This window comes from Passer domesticus, chromosome 4 (assembly GCF_036417665.1).
Source record: "Passer domesticus isolate bPasDom1 chromosome 4, bPasDom1.hap1, whole genome shotgun sequence".
NCBI classification, from domain to species: domain Eukaryota; kingdom Metazoa; phylum Chordata; class Aves; order Passeriformes; family Passeridae; genus Passer; species Passer domesticus.
The window spans coordinates 82,154,164-82,171,349 of record NC_087477.1 but is presented as its reverse complement, the minus strand read 5'-3'; the positions used below and the strand labels follow the sequence as shown (position 1 = coordinate 82,171,349).

Here is a 17,186-nt window from a genome sequence, read left to right as displayed (position 1 = left end):
CGCCGCCCCCCGCCCGGTGAGCGATGGCCGACAGCTGGGCCGGGCCGGGCCGTAACCGGATCCCCCGGCGGCGGCGGCGGCGGCGCGGGGGTTCCGGCGCGGGCACCGAGCGCCGAGCTCAGAGCGGGGCCCGGGATGAAGGACGGGCCAAGGCACACCCGGTGCCACATCCATCCCGGGGGGGCCTGGACCGTGCCCACCACAGGATGGGACACGCGGTTCAGGGACGAGGATGGAGGGGAGATCCCCGACAGCCGCCCGGTACAGCCCGGTACCGGCAGCACCGCGCCGGGGCACGGAGCGCGGTCAGCACCGGCGGGCTGTGAGCCCTCCGGAGCCGCGTTCCCGGGAGCCCCGGGCTCCGGCACCTGTTCCGCCCGCAGCCGTGGGTCCCGGCCCCACCCCAGGGACGCCCCCGGGACCCCCGCCCGCAGCTGCGCCCGTGGCCGCCGCGGGAGGGCCCAGATGGCGGAATATTGTCCCGGGCTAATTAGGGCTGCGCGGGGGCTGCGGAGCTCCCCCGGCAATCAAAGGGCCGATGACTTTATTAAGGCTCATTATGGGGGCGGGGGGCCGGACATGTGCCAGGCGGCCGTGACTGGACCGATGTGGGAGAGCCCGTGGGGCTGGGGGGCTGCGAGACCCCCGGTGCTGCGGGGGAACGGGGATGGGGCGGCTGCACAGCCCCACTGCCCGCAGTGCACCCCCTGACTCAGCCCACCCGGGGGTCACTGAGTCCCCACACGCAGCCCCCCAGCTCCTGGAGCTGCTGGAGCAGAGGGGACACTCCTGAGACCCCCACAGCAGCCCCCAACCCCCCCAGACAAAGCAGGGACTCAAGGGGGCTTTTTCACAATTTTATTCCAAAAATAAATTCAAAGAGGGGTATAAGTTATGGGGTGGGGGGCGGGAGCAGGGCTGCACTGGGGGGCAGTGCCCACCCCCCACCCCTACCTCCTCTTGTCCTTGATGCTGTAGTGCAGCAGGAGGGGCGCAGGCTGTGGGGCAAGGGGGGGGTCAGGGCTGGGGGATTCCAGCCAAGGACCCCCCTTGGGGCAGAGACCCCAGATCCCAGCACAGAGACTGCCCCCAGGGCAGGAACTCCAAACCCCAGCCCAGGGAACCCTCCCAGACAGGAAGCCCCCCATCCCAGCCCAGAATCCCAAACCCCAGCCCAGGGAAGCCTCCCAGATAGGGACTCCCCAACCCCAGTCTATGACCCCAAACCCCAGCCCAGAAATCCCCTGGTACAGGGACCCCAGTCCCAGCCCAGGGACTCCCCTGGGGCTGCACCCCAAATCTGGCCAACCCCTTTGGGGACCCCCCATTGCCTGAGCCATGCAGGGCCAGGAACCTCCCAGATCACCACTGACATTAAAGATCCTCAGTCCCCCAACCCCACACTGCCTGAACCACCCCCAGAGGGTCATCCCACCACCCCCCCCATGGGGTGAACCCCAAAATCAGAGGCTATGATGGACGCACACCTTGCCAAACCAGCGTGAGAGCCAGAGCTGCTTCATTGTCATGTGGTCGGGGAGGGGCTCGTTGTCAAACAGGATCTGCACCTGCACAGGGGGCTGCATCAGGGGGGCCAGGACACCCCCGGGGGCTGGGACCCTCCCTCCCCAGGACCCCCACTCACGTGCTGCAGGGACAGCCCCAGGCGGTGGCACAGGACCCTCCGCAGGTGTCGGATCTGTGCCCGCACCGAGCACCTCACGTATTTCTGCTGCGAGGGGCACAGAGGGTTGGGGGCTGTGGGGGTCTCCAGGGACCCCACACAGCCCTGCCAGGGCCGGGGTGGCAGCTGGGGGTCAGGGCTGGGGTCTGCAGGGATCCCCACTCACCTGCAGCATGGCCTTGCTCTTGTCCTTGCTGGAGCTGTGGCGGGAAGACAAAGGGACACGTGTCCAGGGTCTCACGGGTCGGGGGCCACGCCCGGTGTCCCCGGTGTCCCCTGCCCACCCCACTGAGGGGGGACTCACCTCAGTTTCTCCAGGCAGAGCGAGACGTGCTCGTCGTAGCGGAAATAGTGGGCGCGCGAGTGGTCAAAGGTGCTGTAGGGGAGCCCCATGGGGTCACCCCCCACCGTGTCTGGGGACACAGGCGGCACCGTCAGCCCCCTGCGCCCCCGACGCCCCCAGCACGCAGCTGGCTGCCCCCCGTGCCCCCCTGTCCCACCGTCACCGCTGGGCTGTGTCACCCTGTCCAGGCCTCGGGACTGGTAGAACTCCCGGATCCGCTTCTCCTCACCTGCAGGGGACAAGGGCTCAGGGTCACACCAGCTGCCCCTGACGGTGCTGTCCTCCCTCCCTCCCTCCACTGCACCAAGCCCGTGTCACACACCTGTCCCCATGCCTCTTTCCCTCCCTGTCCACGTCCCCATCCTGTCCCCAGCTCCCCATCCCTGTCCCCGTGTCCCCCATCCTGTGCTGCAGCCCCTGTCTGTAGCCATGACATTTTCTGAAAAATCCTTTTGCCAGGATTTTTCTCCTGAGAAGCTGAGAAACCTCGGGAAAGAAATGCAAACAATATTTATCTGCTGCTGTGGAATGCAGCAGGTGCATCTGTGATTGGTGCATGTTGGTTGTTTCTAATTAATGGCCAATCACAGTGAGCTGGCTCGGACTCTCAGAGTCAGTCAGGAGCTTTTGTTATCATTCCTCTCCTGTCCTTTCCAGAAGTCTGGAAAGGACAGGAAAGGAATGATTCTTTTTAGGATAATTTTTAGTATAGCATTTTTAATATAAAATATATACTGATATAATAAATCAGCTTTCTGAAACATGGAGTTAAAATTCTCATCTCTTGCCTCGTCCTGGGACCCTCAAACACAACCACACGTCCCCTGAGCTCCCCCGTGTCCCCTTGCTGTGCTGCAGGCCACGTCCCCCGTGTCCCCTTACTGTGCTGCAGGCCAGGCACCAGCTTGTAGACGATGTCCTGCATGACCCTGTCCAGTTTGAGGTTGAGCAGCGGCTGCGTCTCGTGGATCTTGGTGTTGCACATGGGGCAGTACTTGCTGGTCTGCAGGTACTTCACGATGCAGCTCTTGCAGACTGGGGACAAGGACAGGAGTGGGAGGGGTGGCCCTGCGCCCCCACAGCCCCCCCAGGCCCCCCCCAGCCGGGTGGGGACGCTCACAGGTGTGCAGGCACTCGGTGATGGTGGTGGCGTCGATGAAGTAGCCGGCGCACAGGAAACACACGATGTGCTCGTTCAGCTCCTTCATCTTCACCTTCACCTCCTCCTGCGGGGACACCTCACTGGCACCAAGACCACCCCCACCTGTCACCCCCGAGACCCCTCTCTTCCTTCACCTGGAACCCCTGTGCCCAAGGAGCTTCTCCTGCCATTCCTTTAACATGCTAAAATAATGGGGTTTTGGGGAGTTGCACCTCTTGTTTTGCTATAATATGCCAGAAAACAGATTCTGAGGGGCTGGACACCCCTGTCAGAAAACAGGGATTTTGTAGGGATTGTCCCCTGTCTTCCATTATAAAATGGGATTTTGAGACGCTGGCCTCACTGTCTTATTTTAATATGCCAGCAAATGTGACTCTGGGGGACCACTCCTCTTGTTTTCTCGTATTAAGCCAGAAAACAGGACATGGGGAGGCTGTGCCTTCTGTCTTCCAGTATTATGGCAGAACACAGGATTTTGGGGTGCTGCACCCCCTGTATTGCCTTAACATACCAGAAAACAGGACCGACCGCACTGTATTACATCATTACGCTAGAAAACGAGATTTTAAGGGGGCGGGATACCCTGCTTTGCCTTTTTATGTCAGAAAATGGGATTTTGGGGCTCCGGGGACGCCCCCAGCCCAGCGCCTGCCCCGGCCCTTGGCCACGCCCCCTTCCCTTAGCCCCGCCCACCCGCACCGCCCCTCGGTCTCACAGCGCCCCCCAGCGGCGCCGCGGCGGCACCTCCCGTCCCCTCCCGAGCTGGCCCCCGGTGTCGCCGCCACCGCCTCCTCCCGGTGCCTCCCGCCCTCCCGGAACGGCCGCTCGCCTCGTTCCGCAGCGGGTCCATCTTGTAGACGGCCTGGAGCTGGTTCCGCAGCCGCATGGCGATGGCCATCGGGCCCCCCTGAGGAGGCGACGCCATCTTAGAGCCGCCTCCGCCTGTGGCCTCGCGCACTTCCGTGTTCGGGGCGGGGCCGCGGCGAGCGGCGGGACTACAACTCCTAGCGTGCCCCGCGCGCCTCGAGTCGCGGCGGGCAGCGCAAGCTCGGCCCTGTGCTTATCCTTCCCCACGACCCACGGGGAGAGGCCCGGGATCCCGAGACCTCCCGACCTCGCCCGTGAGGGGGACCCGCCGGGAGCCGCCGCCACCGGACCCGCCGTGTTTAAGGCAGGGCGTTCCCGCCAGTGGCCAATAGCGAGAGGGCGCGCTCTTGACGGACAGCAGCGGCCGCCAATCAGAGAGGGCTCTGCGAGCGCGCGGTGCCGCGGAGCGCCGCCTGAGGGCAGCAGAGCAACGCGGGGGAACGGGAGGGGCGGGGGGCACGGGAGGGACCCGGGGCCTGAGGGGACCGAGGGGACACGAAGGGGTCTGAGGGGAACTGAGGGGGCACAAAGGGGTCTGAGGGGGCACGAAGGGGACGAGGAGCCCGGGTGGGGCGCGGGGTACGCGCTGAGGACTCGGCGGAGTGGGTTACGGGGGGCCCGTGAGGTGCGGGAGATCTGAGGGGGCTCGGGGGGTCTGTGAGGATTCGTGAGGGGACACCGGGGTGTCCCGACGGGGACACAGGGCAGGGCTGGGCTCGGGGGTGCAGAGGCACCGGCAGGGTCGGGTGTTCGCCTGGCAGTTCGGGGTACGGGGCACTTCGGGGTGCCGGGGTTCAGGCAGGGTTGGGGTGTCGCTGGGGTACCAGCGTGGTACACTTTGGGGTGTCGCGCTGGTGCTGATATTTGGGGTGTCCGGCGCTGGGGTGCTGGCAGTTCGGGGTGTCGGGGTGCTGCAGTTTGGGGTGTTGGCAGTTTGGGGTGCTGGCAGTTCGGGGTGTCGGGGTGCTGCAGTTCGGGGTGTTGGCAGTTTGGGGTGCTGGCAGTTCGGGGTGTCGGGGTGCTGCAGTTCGGGGTGTTGGCAGTTTGGGGTGCTGGCAGTTTGGGCTGTTGGGGTGCTGCAGTTTGGAGTGTTGGCAGTTTGGGGTATTGGGGTGCTGGCAGTTTGGGGTGTCGGGTGTTGGGGTGCTGGCGGTTTGGGGTGTTGCAGTTGGGGCTGTTGGGGTGCTGGCAGTTTGGGGTGTTGGGGTGCTGCAGTTTGGGGTGCTGGCAGTTTGGGGTGTTGGGGTGCTGCAGTTTGGGGTGCTGCAGTTTGGGGTGCCGGCGGAGCAGCCCGCGGCCCCACCCGGCGCAGCCGGAGCCACGCTAATGAATGTTCGGCTCAGGGGGAAGCAGCGGCCGCGCTAATGCGGAGCCGAGCCGAGATCCCCGCGGCCCCTCAGAGCCCCCCAGGGCCCCTCAGAGCCCCCCAGGGCCCCTCACGGACCGTGCCAGCCCCCGGACCCCAGGGAAGGCTGGTCCATGCCAGGGAGGGGGAGCGGGCAGAGGAACACGGCGGGACCCCCGAGCAGGGGCTGGCGCCCACCACCCCAGCACGGAGCTCCTGGCACACAGCCACGGTGCCAGCCCCGCTCCGGCACCGGCTCCTCCACGGCCAGGGACTGACGGTGCGGGTTTGGGGCTCCTGGATGCGTCCCGGTCGTGGTTCCGGTCCCGGATCCGGGTCACAGCACTCACTCCACCCCTCAGTGTGCCCAGCCCAGTGGCGCTGTCCCCGCTGCCCCACCGGAGGGTCTAAGCCTGGCACCGGCCGAGCCCCGGTGACCCCGGTGCCAGCCGCTCGTCCCGGTGTGTGGCCGAGCCCCGGGAGCAACCCGAGCCCCTCCCGGTGCCGGCGGGCAGAGGCTCCGGACCAGCCCCCGCCCCGCCGCCCGCCCACCCCCTGCCCGCGCCCCCGGGGAGCGCGGCGGGGCCGGTGACCCCCGGCCGGGGAGGGTCCGGTCCCGTCTGTACCTGCCAGGAGCCATCCGGGGAGGGCCGGGGGTCACAGCGGGGCCAGCGCGGCCCCACGGCGGGGCAGCATCGCTTTGTGCCGCTGCCCTCAGGAGAACCGGCACCGGCACCGCGAGTCCCGGCCGGGCGAGGAGCGGGCTCCGTGGGTGCCGCTGGCGCGGGCCCCGCGGGACCGAGGGCGCAGAGCCCGTCCCGGGGCTGGGGTCCCGGCAGCCGGTACTCCCGGAGCCGCGGATCCATCTCGCCGTTAATAATTGATGGCGGGAGCCGCCGGGGCTGCGCGGGGCTGCGGGGCCGAGGCTTTTAGCTCAGCCCTGCTCAGATATTCAGCTCCATTTCCGCGGCACGGCCGGGGCGGCTCCTTCTGGGAAGCGCTGCCGGGCGCTTTCCCGGCCGGACCCCGCGCTGGGGCTGGGCTGGGGCTGGACGCGCTCACGGCCGCAGCGGTGCCGGGCAGCACAACCAGGTCAGGTGAACAGGGACCCCCCAAGGAAGGCAGGGGACCCCCAGGGCAGACAGGGGTCCCTGTTAAATCGGGCAGGGTCTCCCAGGGTGGATAGGGGTCCCCCATTAATCCCTCTGAGGTGGGCAGGGGTCCCTACAGGGCAGCGGGGGCTGGGTGCTCATGGACTGAGCTCCTGCCTAATGCACCGAGTACAGCTGCAGAATCCAATTAACCTTCGATAACGAGGCCCTGAGCGACGTGGCTGTCAGCGGCCACCAGCCACCGGCACGCTCTGGCCCCGCGAGGGGCACCAGCCCACCAGGACGGGCAGACCCCCCCAAAAGCCCCCGGGCGGTGTCGGGCCCGGGTGAGGCGGGTGTGGGGTACCCTGAGGGCACCCGGCGTGGCAGAGGGGACCGGGGTGCCCAGCCACGTGTCCCGTGGCTCCTGGGCACTGCTCCCTCTCACCAGAGGGGCTGGAGCTGCAGCCCGAGGGGTGGGGGTCCTGTGTGCCCCCCGCTCCCACAGCACCCCCCGTGCCCTGCTCCACCCCCCACCGACAGCCCGGGGGCTCAGCTCCCGCTCCGCTGGCATCCATCACCTCCGCAGCCCCCCGGGCCACACTGTGCCCCCCAGCCTGCTCCCAGACCACGGATCTGGGCTCCCCAGAGGGTTTGAGGGGGGTGGCCCGTGCTGCACCCCCAGTCCGGACCCGCAGTACCCCCCGGCCCAGGGGCTGCAGCCCGGGGGGAGCAGCCCCCCAGCAGCCGGGTGTTGGCGTCACCGTGCAGCCGCCCACGCACCCATGTGGCACCCGGCTCCTCCCCGAGGACACCGCGCAGTCGCCGAGGGCCACCGTGACGTCCGAGCGGGCGACTCGGCCGTCGGGTCCGCGGGAGCCATCGGCGGCCACGGTGACCCCATCCCAACCCCGCGCCGCTCCCATCCCGGCTCCGTGCCATCCCCATCCATCCTCACGGCAGCCCTCCCGGCGTGCCAGCCGGGCCGGGGTGGGCACCGCGCCCACCGGCTGCTGCCGCCGCACCCCGCGCACCCCGTCCGGGTGCCGGCGCCCGCGGCGGGCGGGCGGCGGGGGGCACCGGGAGTGTTTCATGCGGTTAAGAAGTGTCTGATTGAGGCAGGAGGCGCCAGCAGCTCCCCCGGGAGCCGCAAGCCAAGGACTGGAGGACCAAATGCAGGCTAAAGTAATCCAATCTGGGCTGGTTCATCTAATTAGCCCAGAATTAACCCAGCAGCCAGAGAGGAGCTGACTGTCCCTCCAGTTTGCCAGCGGGTTTGGGGGGAAGCGGGAGGAAGAAGGGGACGTCCAGCGGTAATGAGATTACGGGGGGGAGCGGGCGGGAGCGGGTGCGCGGCAGCCTCTGGCCGGTGGGAGCGTGGGGCCCTGCCAGGTCCCCGCCGCGCCACCGCCGTGATGGCCGGGCCACCGGGGACAGGCAGGGACCCCCGCCCCGGCAGCAGCTTCGGAGCCCGCGGCGTTCCCGTGGGGGACGGAAGCACCGGCACGGCCGGCACCGGGGACGCGGCACCGCGCAGCTGCACCGGCAGCCCCGGGGCCGCGGTGGGGGACGGGGCACGGGGCCCCCGCAGCTTCGGGCAGCACCGCCGTGGTGGGGCGGGCAGGGCCGGAGCCCGCAGACCCCGTGTGTGACCCCCTGCCCCCGGGGCACAGGGGCTGGAGGGCGCGGGGCGGGGAGATGCTGGCGGTGGCAGCGCCTGGTGCCGCACTGGCTCAAGGCTGGTGCCCTGCTGGAACTGGGCAAATGCCCTTTTAATGCCGCATGCCCTCCAGCTGTCACTGCCACCCAGGAGAACTGCCAGCCCAGCCCCTCGGGGAGGGAGGGGGCACACACCGAGGTCCCTGCTGTGGCCGTGAAACGAGGAAGGGTCTGCACTGGCCCACTGGGGGGTTCGGGGTGCAAGGACCCTGCCTGGTCCCCACGGTGGCTCAGGGGACCCCAGAGCAGGCACAGGAACACCTGTCAGGTGGGCAGACAGAGCCAGCGGCACAAGGTGGTGGCACCTTGGCCAGTGGGGTCCCTGGGAGGGAAACACCCTACACCCACAGCCAGGGCGGGAAGGGGCTCCGGACTCCTTGAGCACCCTCAGTTCTTCCCCTCCCTCCCAGGGCAGCCCTGGCCGTGCTGTTGGAGGGTGCCGGGCAGGGGGGGCTGCCCCGGCCGGGGGTGCCGCTCGCAGACCCCCGCGGGCATGGGGCGGGCCCTGGCGCAAGCAGGCGCCGGGAGAGCCCGCACTGCCCCGGGCCCCGTCCCAGCCCCCCAATCCATCTCCCAGCCCGGCAGATTCCAGCCCCTGGGCACGGCAACATCTGCCTGCTGCTCCGGGTTCAATTAACCTGCTGCCGCCTCCTCCTCCGGCACCGGCCATTTCCTCCCACTGCCACTGTCACCAACACTGTCACCGCTGTCACTGCCACTGCCGCCGCCATGGCTGCGTCCCAGCGGGTCCCAGCGGGTCCCTTTGCCGCAGCACACCCGGAGCCGGGGGCTCTTTCCAGGTGGAAAAGCCACAGGGGGAACGCTGGGATTTGTGCCGGCACCTGCCGGGCTGCGAGCAGGAAAGGCCAGGAAGCCGCGGCGCCGGCAGGGCAGGGTCCCGCTGCTGTGCCCCCCTCCCCTTCTGGGCACACGAGGCTCCGGCGGTGCCCCCGGTGTGCAAGGAGCAGCTCGGCCGTTCCCGGTGCCGGGGTGGGCTGTGGGCACAGCCGAGGGTGGCACAGGGCGTGTGACCGTGCAGCCCCGCTTCCCGCGGCCCCAGGGACGGGCACCGCACCCTGCGGCGAGCCTGGGACCACCCGGTGCCCCCCGGTGCCTGCGGTGCCCCGGGGTGTGCAGTGCCCCCGGTGCGGCAGCTGCAGCCCCCGGTGCCGCCGTGATTTACAGGCGCAGGCCCCGGTAATGTCATTTGCCCCAGACCGGTGGCGCCAGGGCGCCCGGGAAGCCGCCTCCGCCCCGCCAGCCCCTGTCCCGGGGCCGTGACCCGCCCGGGAGCCGCCGCGAACCCACCCGCGGGGCCGCCGCGTCACTATCGCGATAGTCGTCGGAAGACCCGACAGTGCCGCTCTCCGCCGCCGTTACCGCCCGCCGACGGGGCCGGGCTGGGCTCTGTGACCGGCACAGGCGGGCGGGGAACAGGGGTCCGTCCCAGGGAACGGCGGGTCGGGAAGCGGGGTCTGTCCCCGGGAATGGCGGGGCCAGGGGTGTCGGACTCCATCCCCCTGAACATGGGGTCCGTGATACCGGGAACGGCAGGTCCCGGGGCAGGGGGATTCATGGCCCGGGAACTGAAGGTCGGCGTGGGCTCGGTGCCCCGGGAAAGGCGATTTCCCGGGAACGGAGATCCCAGCTACCGGCAACGGCGGCTCGAGGAGATTGGGATCCGTGTCCCGGGACGTGTCCGTGTTCTGGGAACGGCGGGTCGGAACAACCCTGGGTCCCCGCACCGGGCGCGTTGGCTCCGGGGCCGCCAGGTCCGTTCGCTCCCGTATGAACGGGCTCGGCGGGACCCGCGCCCGGTGCGAACCCTGCGCACGGCAGGCGCCGGTCCGTGCGCCCCGCGATAACGGCGCTGGGGCAGCGGCCGCTTCGTGCGCCCCGGGAGCGGCGGCGGGGAGCGCCGACGGGGCTGCGCACGGAGCGGGGACTCGAAAAGGCGCCGCGCTGCTGCCCGATGCGACAGCGGCTCCGGTGGACCGGGTAGGCGGCCCGGCGGCCGCCCCGGCGGGGCGAACGGGTGCGGAGCCCGTCGGTGCACGGCAGGCGCTCGGGACCCGACGGGCCCGTCCGCTCGTCCCGGAGCCGGGGCGGGGGCCTGGAGCGGCGGGGGCGGGGGGGTCCCGGGGCGGGGGCGGGGCCCCGGGCTGTCAATCACGGGGCGCGGCCGCCAATCAGGGCGCAGGCGGTGGGAGTTCGGCCGGTCCGGATGGAGAGGGGCAGAAAAGCGCGTCCCGCCGGGGCCCGCAGCCCACCCGCGCTCCCGCCCCGGGGCTGCCAGCGGCTGCGAGCCATGCCCCGCACCCTGCCCCGGGCCCGCACCCGCACCCGGCACCTGCCCCGCACCTCGCTCCGGGCCCGCAGCCGCACCTCGCACCGCGTCCTGCCCCGCACCGGGCGCTCCGTGCCCGTCGCCGCCGCCGCCCCCCGCCGCCCCCCGGCCATGCCCGCGCCCCGCCGGCTCTGAGCGCGGCCGGGATGGAGCGGGAGGGCGGCGGCCCGGGGCCCCCCGCGCCCCACGAGCCCATCAGCTTCGGTATCGACCAGATCCTGGGCGGCCCCGAGCCCACGGGGCCGCACCGGGCGGCGGCGGCGGAGCCCGACTACGGGCTCTACGGCAGCGGCTACGGCCCCACCGGTCCGCTCGGCTCCTACAACCTCAACATGAGCATGAACGTGAGCGTGAACGTGACCCCCGCGCCCGCCGCGCCGCCCGCCGGAGTCATCCGCGTCCCGGCGCACCGGCCCGCGCCCGCCGCGCCGCCCGCCGCGCCCGCCGCGCCGCCGCCGGGGCCCGCGCTGCCGGGGCTCACCTTCCCCTGGATGGAGACCACGCGCCGCATCGCCAAAGACCGGCTCTCAGGTGAGCGGGCGGGACGGCTACCGGCGGCTACGGACGGCTACCGGCGGCTACGGACGGCTCCGGGGACCCACGCGGCACCGGCCCGCCCGCCGTTCCGTCGGGGCAGCGCGGTCCGGCGGGCGCGGCGCGGGGCGGACACGGGGGTCGGACGGGGATGGCCGGGACCGTGCGCTCCACAGGTCCCCGCAGCGCCCGGTGCTCGCCCGCCGCCGTCGGGGCCCGCGGAAGCGGCTCGGGTTAGACGCGGCTACCGGCGGCTCCACCGCGGCACCGGGCTGCTCCGGTGGCTCCCGGGTGGAGCCCGGGGGGTCCCAGCGGGCTCCGGTCTGGAGCTGTACTCCGTGTTTGGTCCCTTCCCCGGTTCGGAGGTGCCGGTGGCGACGCTGTGCCGCCGTAACCGGGAGGCTGTGGGGAGCCGGGTGTGGGGTGGGTGCGGAGTGGGGGCTCCCTTGGAACCCAGAGTGGGGTGGGGGCTCTGCGGGTGCGAGATGTGATGTGGGGGCTCTGTGGGGACACGGCGCAGGGTGGGGGACCCACCGTGGGGCTGAGCACAAAGCCCATCCCTGCACAGAGCAGATGTCCCGTGCCTTGTGACCCCCGGAGAATGGGGTGCAGGGGGTGCAGGGGGACCTGTGGGGTGTCTGGGGACGGGATCCCGGATCGGTGTGGAGCACAGTGCCAGTGCTGTGGGAGAGCCCAGGGCGGCGACGCGGGCGCTGGGGAGGCAGCGAGGGGTTGAGGTTCTGCTCCTGGGGGCTGAGCAGCAGCGCTGGGGTGAGGGGTGCTGGTTGCAGCACCCGAGGAGCAGGAGGGGTGCTGAGCTTGGGGTCCCGGGCTCTGGGAGCGGGTGTGGGTGCTGGGGACCCCCGGCCTGGCCGCGCTCTGCTCCCACCCAAGATGGCGGCACTGCCACGTCCACAGCGTGTGGCCGCCTGCGGGGACAAGGCTGGAGGCCGTGCAGGCTGGGGGCCGAGTCCCGGCTGTGTGGGCGATGGGGCAGTGAGGGGCAGGAGGCTGGGGACCGTGGGGGTCCCACCGGGGCGCCAGCAGCACCGTGTTCGCCTCCCGGCCCAGCCCGCCATGGCAGCGGTGACGAAGCACCGTCCCCGTGCAGGGGTGGCGGGTGACGTCCTCGTCTGCTGCCTGGCGCCAGCCTTGGGTGGATGGGGCAGCCCCTCCCCGACGCGGGGTCTCCCAGCCGCAGCCATCACTCAGCACCACCGGCCTTGGGGTGGGCTGGGGCAGGAGGCAGCTGGTCCCGGCGAGCGGCCGCCCCGCGCGGGGAGGGGCACGGGGGGCCTGCGTCCCCCCGGCCGCGCGGCTCCACCTGCCTCAGCCCTGCCCGCCCCCGCCGGCGGCCAGCCGGCCTCCTGGGCGCGGCCGCGAGGTGCCAGGGGGTCCCTGGGGTGCTGTACCCTGTGCCGTGGGGGGCTGTGGCCCCATGGCCACCCGTGCTCCCGGCCATGTGCGGCCCTGCCCACGCGGCGCTGGCCCTGGTGGCGGCTGTGGTGCCATGGCGCCATGGGGACGTGGTGCCCTAGGGTCACGGCTTGGTCGAGGCTGAGCAGGAGGGGCCAGGCCTTCACTTTCCTCCACGCTGCTTCGCTGCTCTGATGCTCCCTCCGGCAGCTTCTGGGGCTGGGATGTGGCACGTTGACCTCACCAGGGCTGGGATGTGGCACGTTGACCTCACCAGGCTGGGTTTGGCACGTTGGCCTCACCAGGTTGGCTCACACCTCAGCCGGGCAGGGACGTCCCCTTCCCCGGCCCCTGGCAGTGGCCAGCCCAGGCACTGCTGGCCCATGGAAAGAAATACTGTGTGCCTCCCAACAGCTTCTGTGGTCCCATCCCCTCACGGGCAGGGCTGGGGAGGCTCCTCGGGGGCTGTGGCAGGGCTCGGTGGGTTTCTGCAGTCGGGCTGGATGTCCCTGTGACCGGGCCAGCCCACCCACCCCGACATTCCAGTGCCGACCGCAGGGCTGGGGGAGTGGCTGTGCCGGGGGGTAGGAAAGGGGACGAGTCCTCCCCAAGGTGGGGACAGCTCTGGGTGTCCCCCTCCCCTACTCTCCCAGGCAGCACCCCCATGTGCCCCCCATGCCCACAGTCCTGAGCCCCCGCCATCCCCCGGGGTCCTGCTCTGCTGTGCTTTGCTGGGCTCACCCCGAGCCCCCCTCACGCCGCTGTCCCCACAGCCGCGCTGTCGCCCTTCGCGGTGACGCGGCGCATCGGGCACCCGTACCAGAACCGCACGCCGCCCAAGCGCAAGAAGCCGCGCACGTCCTTCTCCCGCGTGCAGATCTGCGAGCTGGAGAAGCGCTTCCACCGCCAGAAGTACCTGGCCTCGGCCGAGCGTGCCACCCTGGCCAAGGCCCTCAAGATGACGGACGCCCAGGTCAAGACCTGGTTCCAGAACCGCCGCACCAAGTGGAGGTAACAGGGACGGCCCTGGGCTGGCTGCCACAACTGTGATGCTCACACCCCTCCGGCAGACACCCCAATATCCCTCTGACAGCAATCCCAGTATATCCCTCTGGCAGCCATCCCATAATCCCTATGACAGGCACCCCAATATCCCTCTTACAGCCACTCCTGTGTGTCCCTCTGGCAGACACCCCATAATCTCTATGAGAGCCACCCCAATATATCCCTCTGGAAGACATCCCAATATCCTTGTGACAGCCCCCCAATATCCCTCTTACAGCCACTCCTGTGTGTCCCTCTGGCAGACACCCCAATATCCCTGTGACAGCCACCCCAATATTCCTATGCCAGCCACCCCAATGTCCCTCTGGCAGTCACCCCAATATACCCCTCTGGCAGACACCCCAATAGATCCCTCTGGCAGACACCCCAATACCCTCTGACAGCCACCCCATAATCTCTATGAGAACCACCCCAATACCCTCTGGCAGTCCCAAACCCCACATCCCTCCAGCAGCAGGCCCCGCATTCCAGGAGAGGCTGGCACTGGGAGGCACGGGGGACGGATGGCACGGGCTGCCCACTCCATGGCCTGCCCTGCGCGCGGTCTGGCGGCGCTATGGGACGCGTCACATGTCACAACAAGGGGACGAGGGGTAGTGGCGGTGCCAGCTGCGGCCGGTGCCAAGCCTGGGTGGGTGTCTGCAGGCGTCAGACGGCGGAGGAGCGCGAGGCGGAGCGGCAGCAGGCCAACCGGCTGATGCTGCACCTGCAGCAGGAGGCTTTCCAGAAGAGCCTGGCGCAGCCGCTGCCGCAGGACCCGCTCTGCATGCACAACTCCTCGCTCTACGCCCTGCAGAACCTCCAGCCCTGGGCCGAGGACAACAAGGTGACGTCGGTCTCCGGGGTGGCCTCTGTGGTGTGAGGGCCCTGGGTGCTGCTGGTGTGCCGGGAGGTGGCACTGGGAGCCCGCTGGGCTCTGGGCACGGACCGTGGCAGGGAAGGGGCTGCAGCTTCCTGAGAGCCCCGCGCTGGCAGCCCCCTCCCTGCCATGGAGAGCCCCCCAGGACCACCCAGCAGTGAGGCCGTGGCCCTGCGGTTGGACTCAAGGCTTCACCAAACCCCCATGGAGCCCTGCTGTGGGTGGACCCCCAGGAGCCCAGGGATGGGCCCCCATGCCCTATGGACCTCTGCAGCCCCCTGCCTGCCCCCCAGGAGCCCAGGGCTGGGCCCCTGCACCCCACAGATGTCTGCAGCCCCCTGCTCAGACCTGCCAAGGGCTGGTGCTCTACACCCCATGGACACCTGCAGCTCCCTGCCCGGAGCCCCGGGAGCCCAGGGATGGGCAGGGTTCTGCAGCTCCCCCACCAGCAGCTCCGTGGGCTCCTTTGGGCCCCACAGCCTCCAGCCCAGCTGGAGCAGGGCAGGGCGTGGAGCTCCCACTCCTGGTGCTGGAAGCCCCCCGCCCTGGCAGCGGGGTCTGCACCACCCGCACCACTTGCCTTATCCCGGGCGGAGTTTGCCACCTCCGGCTTCCGTCTGTGCAGAAGGACTTGGCCACCCCGTGGTGGGACAGACGGACGGTCTGGGCCCCCCAGCCCCCCACACACTGGTCTGTCGGCTCCCTGGGCCTGGACGTGCCCGTGCAGCCCCCCGCCACGGGCTCGGGGTGCCCCCTGTGCCGATGGATTCCCCGGGAGTCACCTCCCACAGACTGAGCCTCGGCGTGACCCGCAGGACACTCGCGGGGTGCACAGGGGCTGAATCCCCCCTTCTTCTGGCAAATCTCTGCACCCCCTCCCCAGTGACCCCCCCTGAGTGGGGGTTCCCCCCTCCAGGACCATCCAGCCCGATTCCAGCCTCTGTTGATGATGATGATGGAGGGGATAAAGGGCGTGGGGGGGGTTAACAACGGTGACCTTGACCCTGAACTCGACCTTGCCCCCCACCCCGCCGCTACCCGCGGTGCTGCAGCCCCTCGCCCCACTTTTGGGGGACAGGCTTCTGCGGGCTCCCCCTCTCCGTTGCTCTCGGGAGGAGCCGGGCAGCCGGTACCGGCGGGATTGGCCGCGGTTCCGTGACGCGGAGGGGTGGAACCGCGTTAGCAGCGGGATGAGCGCGGCCGAGGGCCGGCCCCGGTGCCGGTGGGGCGGCGGCGGCGGCGGCCAGGCGGTGCTCCGTGCCCGTGCTGAGGCCGCCGGTTACCGGAGGCTGCTGCGAGCCCGAGCCGCCGAGGTGGAGGCGTTGCGGGGGGCGGTGGGCGCCTTGCACCGGCAGCTGGAGGGGCTGCGGGACCGGCGGAGCGGGGAGCTGGCCAAGTACCAGGTGCGGGCCGGGGGGGAGCCGGGGGGCGCCTGGGGGGCTGGGAGGGAGCGGGATGGGGGCTGGGATGGGGGCTGGGATGGGAGGAGGGCGGTGGATGTTTGGGGGGGCGGTGCTGGAGCTGGATGCCCGGAGGGATGGGGAGAAGGGGGGTGGGGATGGGGAGGGGTCCGGATGGAGGTGGGGGGCCCCGGGAGCGGCGGGATGGGGGAGTTCAGGTGGGACTGGGAGCTGGGGTTTGTGGGGTCGGGCCGGCACTGTGGGTGGGTGTTGGGGATCCCGTGGGTCCGTGTGGGGCGGGGGTCTGCCCGGGGATCCGGATGGGGGCTGCGCTGCGGAGTTCCAGCGGCCGGGAGTCCGTGTTTGTGGGGTTCGGGCCGGGGGTGGGGGTCCCTGCGGATGGGGGGTCCCGGGGGTCGCCCCGCGGCCCCGGCGCTGCTGACGGCTCGGCTCAGGAGCGGGTGGCGGAGCTGGAGCGGGAGATCGGGGCGGCGGAGGCGGAGATGGCCCGGTGCCTGCGGGAGTACCCGGCGCTGCTGCGGCTGCGGATGGCGCTGGAGGCGGAGATCGCCGCGTACCGGTACGCGAGGGGGGCGCGGGGGGCACGGGGGGCCAGGGGCTTACCCCGGCCCTTCTTTTCCAGGGAGATGCTGGAGAGCGAGGAGCTCCGCCTGGGCGGCTTGGCCCCGCCGTGAGCGGAGCCCCGGAGCTCCGGTGCCACCAGCGGAGCCCGGCCCCGCCGTTACCACCGGACGCACGGTGCCGGGACCGGATCCTCAGCCCCACCGCCGGAGCCCGGTTCCTCCGCCGGACCCCAGACCCCCCCGAGTCCCGTTCCCCGGGACCCTCCGGACCCCTCTGGACTCACGGAGCCCCGGTCCTTCTGTCCCCCCGTTCCGCGGTCCCCCGGAGTTGTGCGTGCCCGCCTGGCCCGGGACCCCCGGGAGGGCAGCGCCCGTGGGGCACGCACTCACCAGCCTCTCCGGGGTGGGGGTCCCGGCCCAGCCCCGTGTGGAAGCGCCTCAATAAAGCCCCGTGGCATCACCCGGAGCCGGCCCGGCTGCAGGGGGGCGGGCGGCACCCCCGGCTGTGCTCCGGGGGTCTGTGGGGGGCTCCGTGGGGAGTGGGCTCAGGGGGGGCTGTGGGGGTGGGGTCCCTCCTGCCTGGTGCAGCCCCTCGCCCCCGAGCTGGGCACGGCACGGGGACACTGAGGGGGTGCATTGTGGGGTCTTCGGTAGAAACTGAGCCCCCCCAGAGTGACGGGTGGTCCCTGACCCCCCCCCCCATCAGCGGCACTTTGGGGTCGGGGGGATCCTGCTCCCCGGGATGTGGGGCGGGTGCTGCTCCTGGGTCT

General features: G+C 70.7%; 3 protein-coding genes across 5 annotated transcripts; 2 read left to right on the top strand and 1 right to left on the bottom strand.

The window, feature by feature from the left end:
* Nucleotides 1-843: 843 nt before the first annotated feature.
* PCGF1 (polycomb group ring finger 1) lies at nucleotides 844-4,464 on the bottom strand. Of its 2 annotated transcripts, none has more exons than XM_064419358.1 (9): nucleotides 4,019-4,464; nucleotides 3,148-3,253; nucleotides 2,910-3,062; nucleotides 2,185-2,256; nucleotides 1,989-2,097; nucleotides 1,851-1,884; nucleotides 1,646-1,729; nucleotides 1,488-1,568; nucleotides 844-998 (listed from the first exon to the last, which is right to left on the bottom strand). In XM_064419358.1, exons 1-9 carry the CDS (start codon nucleotides 4,112-4,114, stop codon nucleotides 951-953), a joined length of 783 nt encoding a protein of 260 aa, XP_064275428.1. In that variant the 5' UTR covers nucleotides 4,115-4,464; the 3' UTR covers nucleotides 844-950. The 2 variants fall into 2 exon arrangements, with proteins under 2 accessions (XP_064275428.1, XP_064275429.1); XM_064419359.1 differs by having other exon boundaries at nucleotides 1,646-1,732; nucleotides 4,019-4,458.
* Nucleotides 4,465-9,984: 5,520 nt separating this feature from the next.
* Nucleotides 9,985-15,435, top strand: LOC135299734 (T-cell leukemia homeobox protein 2-like). Of its 2 annotated transcripts, none has more exons than XM_064419107.1 (3): nucleotides 9,985-11,089; nucleotides 13,386-13,519; nucleotides 14,219-15,435. In XM_064419107.1, the coding sequence occupies exons 1-3, from the start codon at nucleotides 10,000-10,002 to the stop codon at nucleotides 14,591-14,593; spliced, it is 1,599 nt and encodes a 532-aa protein (XP_064275177.1). In that variant the 5' UTR covers nucleotides 9,985-9,999; the 3' UTR covers nucleotides 14,594-15,435. The 2 variants fall into 2 exon arrangements, with proteins under 2 accessions (XP_064275177.1, XP_064275178.1); XM_064419108.1 differs by having other exon boundaries at nucleotides 13,282-13,519; nucleotides 14,219-14,573.
* Nucleotides 15,436-15,583: 148 nt separating this feature from the next.
* Nucleotides 15,584-16,876, top strand: LOC135299735 (alpha-internexin-like). Its single transcript, XM_064419110.1, has 3 exons — nucleotides 15,584-15,835; nucleotides 16,288-16,412; nucleotides 16,476-16,876. The coding sequence occupies exons 1-3, from the start codon at nucleotides 15,623-15,625 to the stop codon at nucleotides 16,525-16,527; spliced, it is 390 nt and encodes a 129-aa protein (XP_064275180.1). The 5' UTR covers nucleotides 15,584-15,622; the 3' UTR covers nucleotides 16,528-16,876.
* The last annotated feature ends 310 nt before the right edge of the window (nucleotides 16,877-17,186 follow it).

What these genes read in the sequence shown, in the direction of transcription:
- PCGF1 (XM_064419359.1), bottom strand. Translation starts at nt 4,114, where the DNA reads ATGGCGTCGCCTCCTCAGGGGGGCCCGATGGCCATCGCCATGCGGCTG. An exon ending in CACCGAGTGCCTGCACACCT is followed by an intron (nt 3,063 to 3,147) that starts GTGAGCGTCCCC and finishes CCTTGTCCCCAG; the next exon opens with TCTGCAAGAGCTGCATCGTG. An exon ending in TGGGGCTGTCCCTGCAGCAC is followed by an intron (nt 1,569 to 1,645) that starts GTGAGTGGGGGT and finishes CCCCCTGTGCAG; the next exon opens with GTGCAGATCCTGTTTGACAA.
- LOC135299734 (XM_064419107.1), top strand. Translation starts at nt 10,000, where the DNA reads ATGAACGGGCTCGGCGGGACCCGCGCCCGGTGCGAACCCTGCGCACGG. An exon ending in CGCCAAAGACCGGCTCTCAG is followed by an intron (nt 11,090 to 13,385) that starts GTGAGCGGGCGG and finishes TCCCGCGTGCAG; the next exon opens with ATCTGCGAGCTGGAGAAGCG. An exon ending in AACCGCCGCACCAAGTGGAG is followed by an intron (nt 13,520 to 14,218) that starts GTAACAGGGACG and finishes GGGTGTCTGCAG; the next exon opens with GCGTCAGACGGCGGAGGAGC.
- LOC135299735 (XM_064419110.1), top strand. Translation starts at nt 15,623, where the DNA reads ATGAGCGCGGCCGAGGGCCGGCCCCGGTGCCGGTGGGGCGGCGGCGGC. An exon ending in GGGAGCTGGCCAAGTACCAG is followed by an intron (nt 15,836 to 16,287) that starts GTGCGGGCCGGG and finishes GGCTCGGCTCAG; the next exon opens with GAGCGGGTGGCGGAGCTGGA. An exon ending in GCGGAGATCGCCGCGTACCG is followed by an intron (nt 16,413 to 16,475) that starts GTACGCGAGGGG and finishes CTTCTTTTCCAG; the next exon opens with GGAGATGCTGGAGAGCGAGG.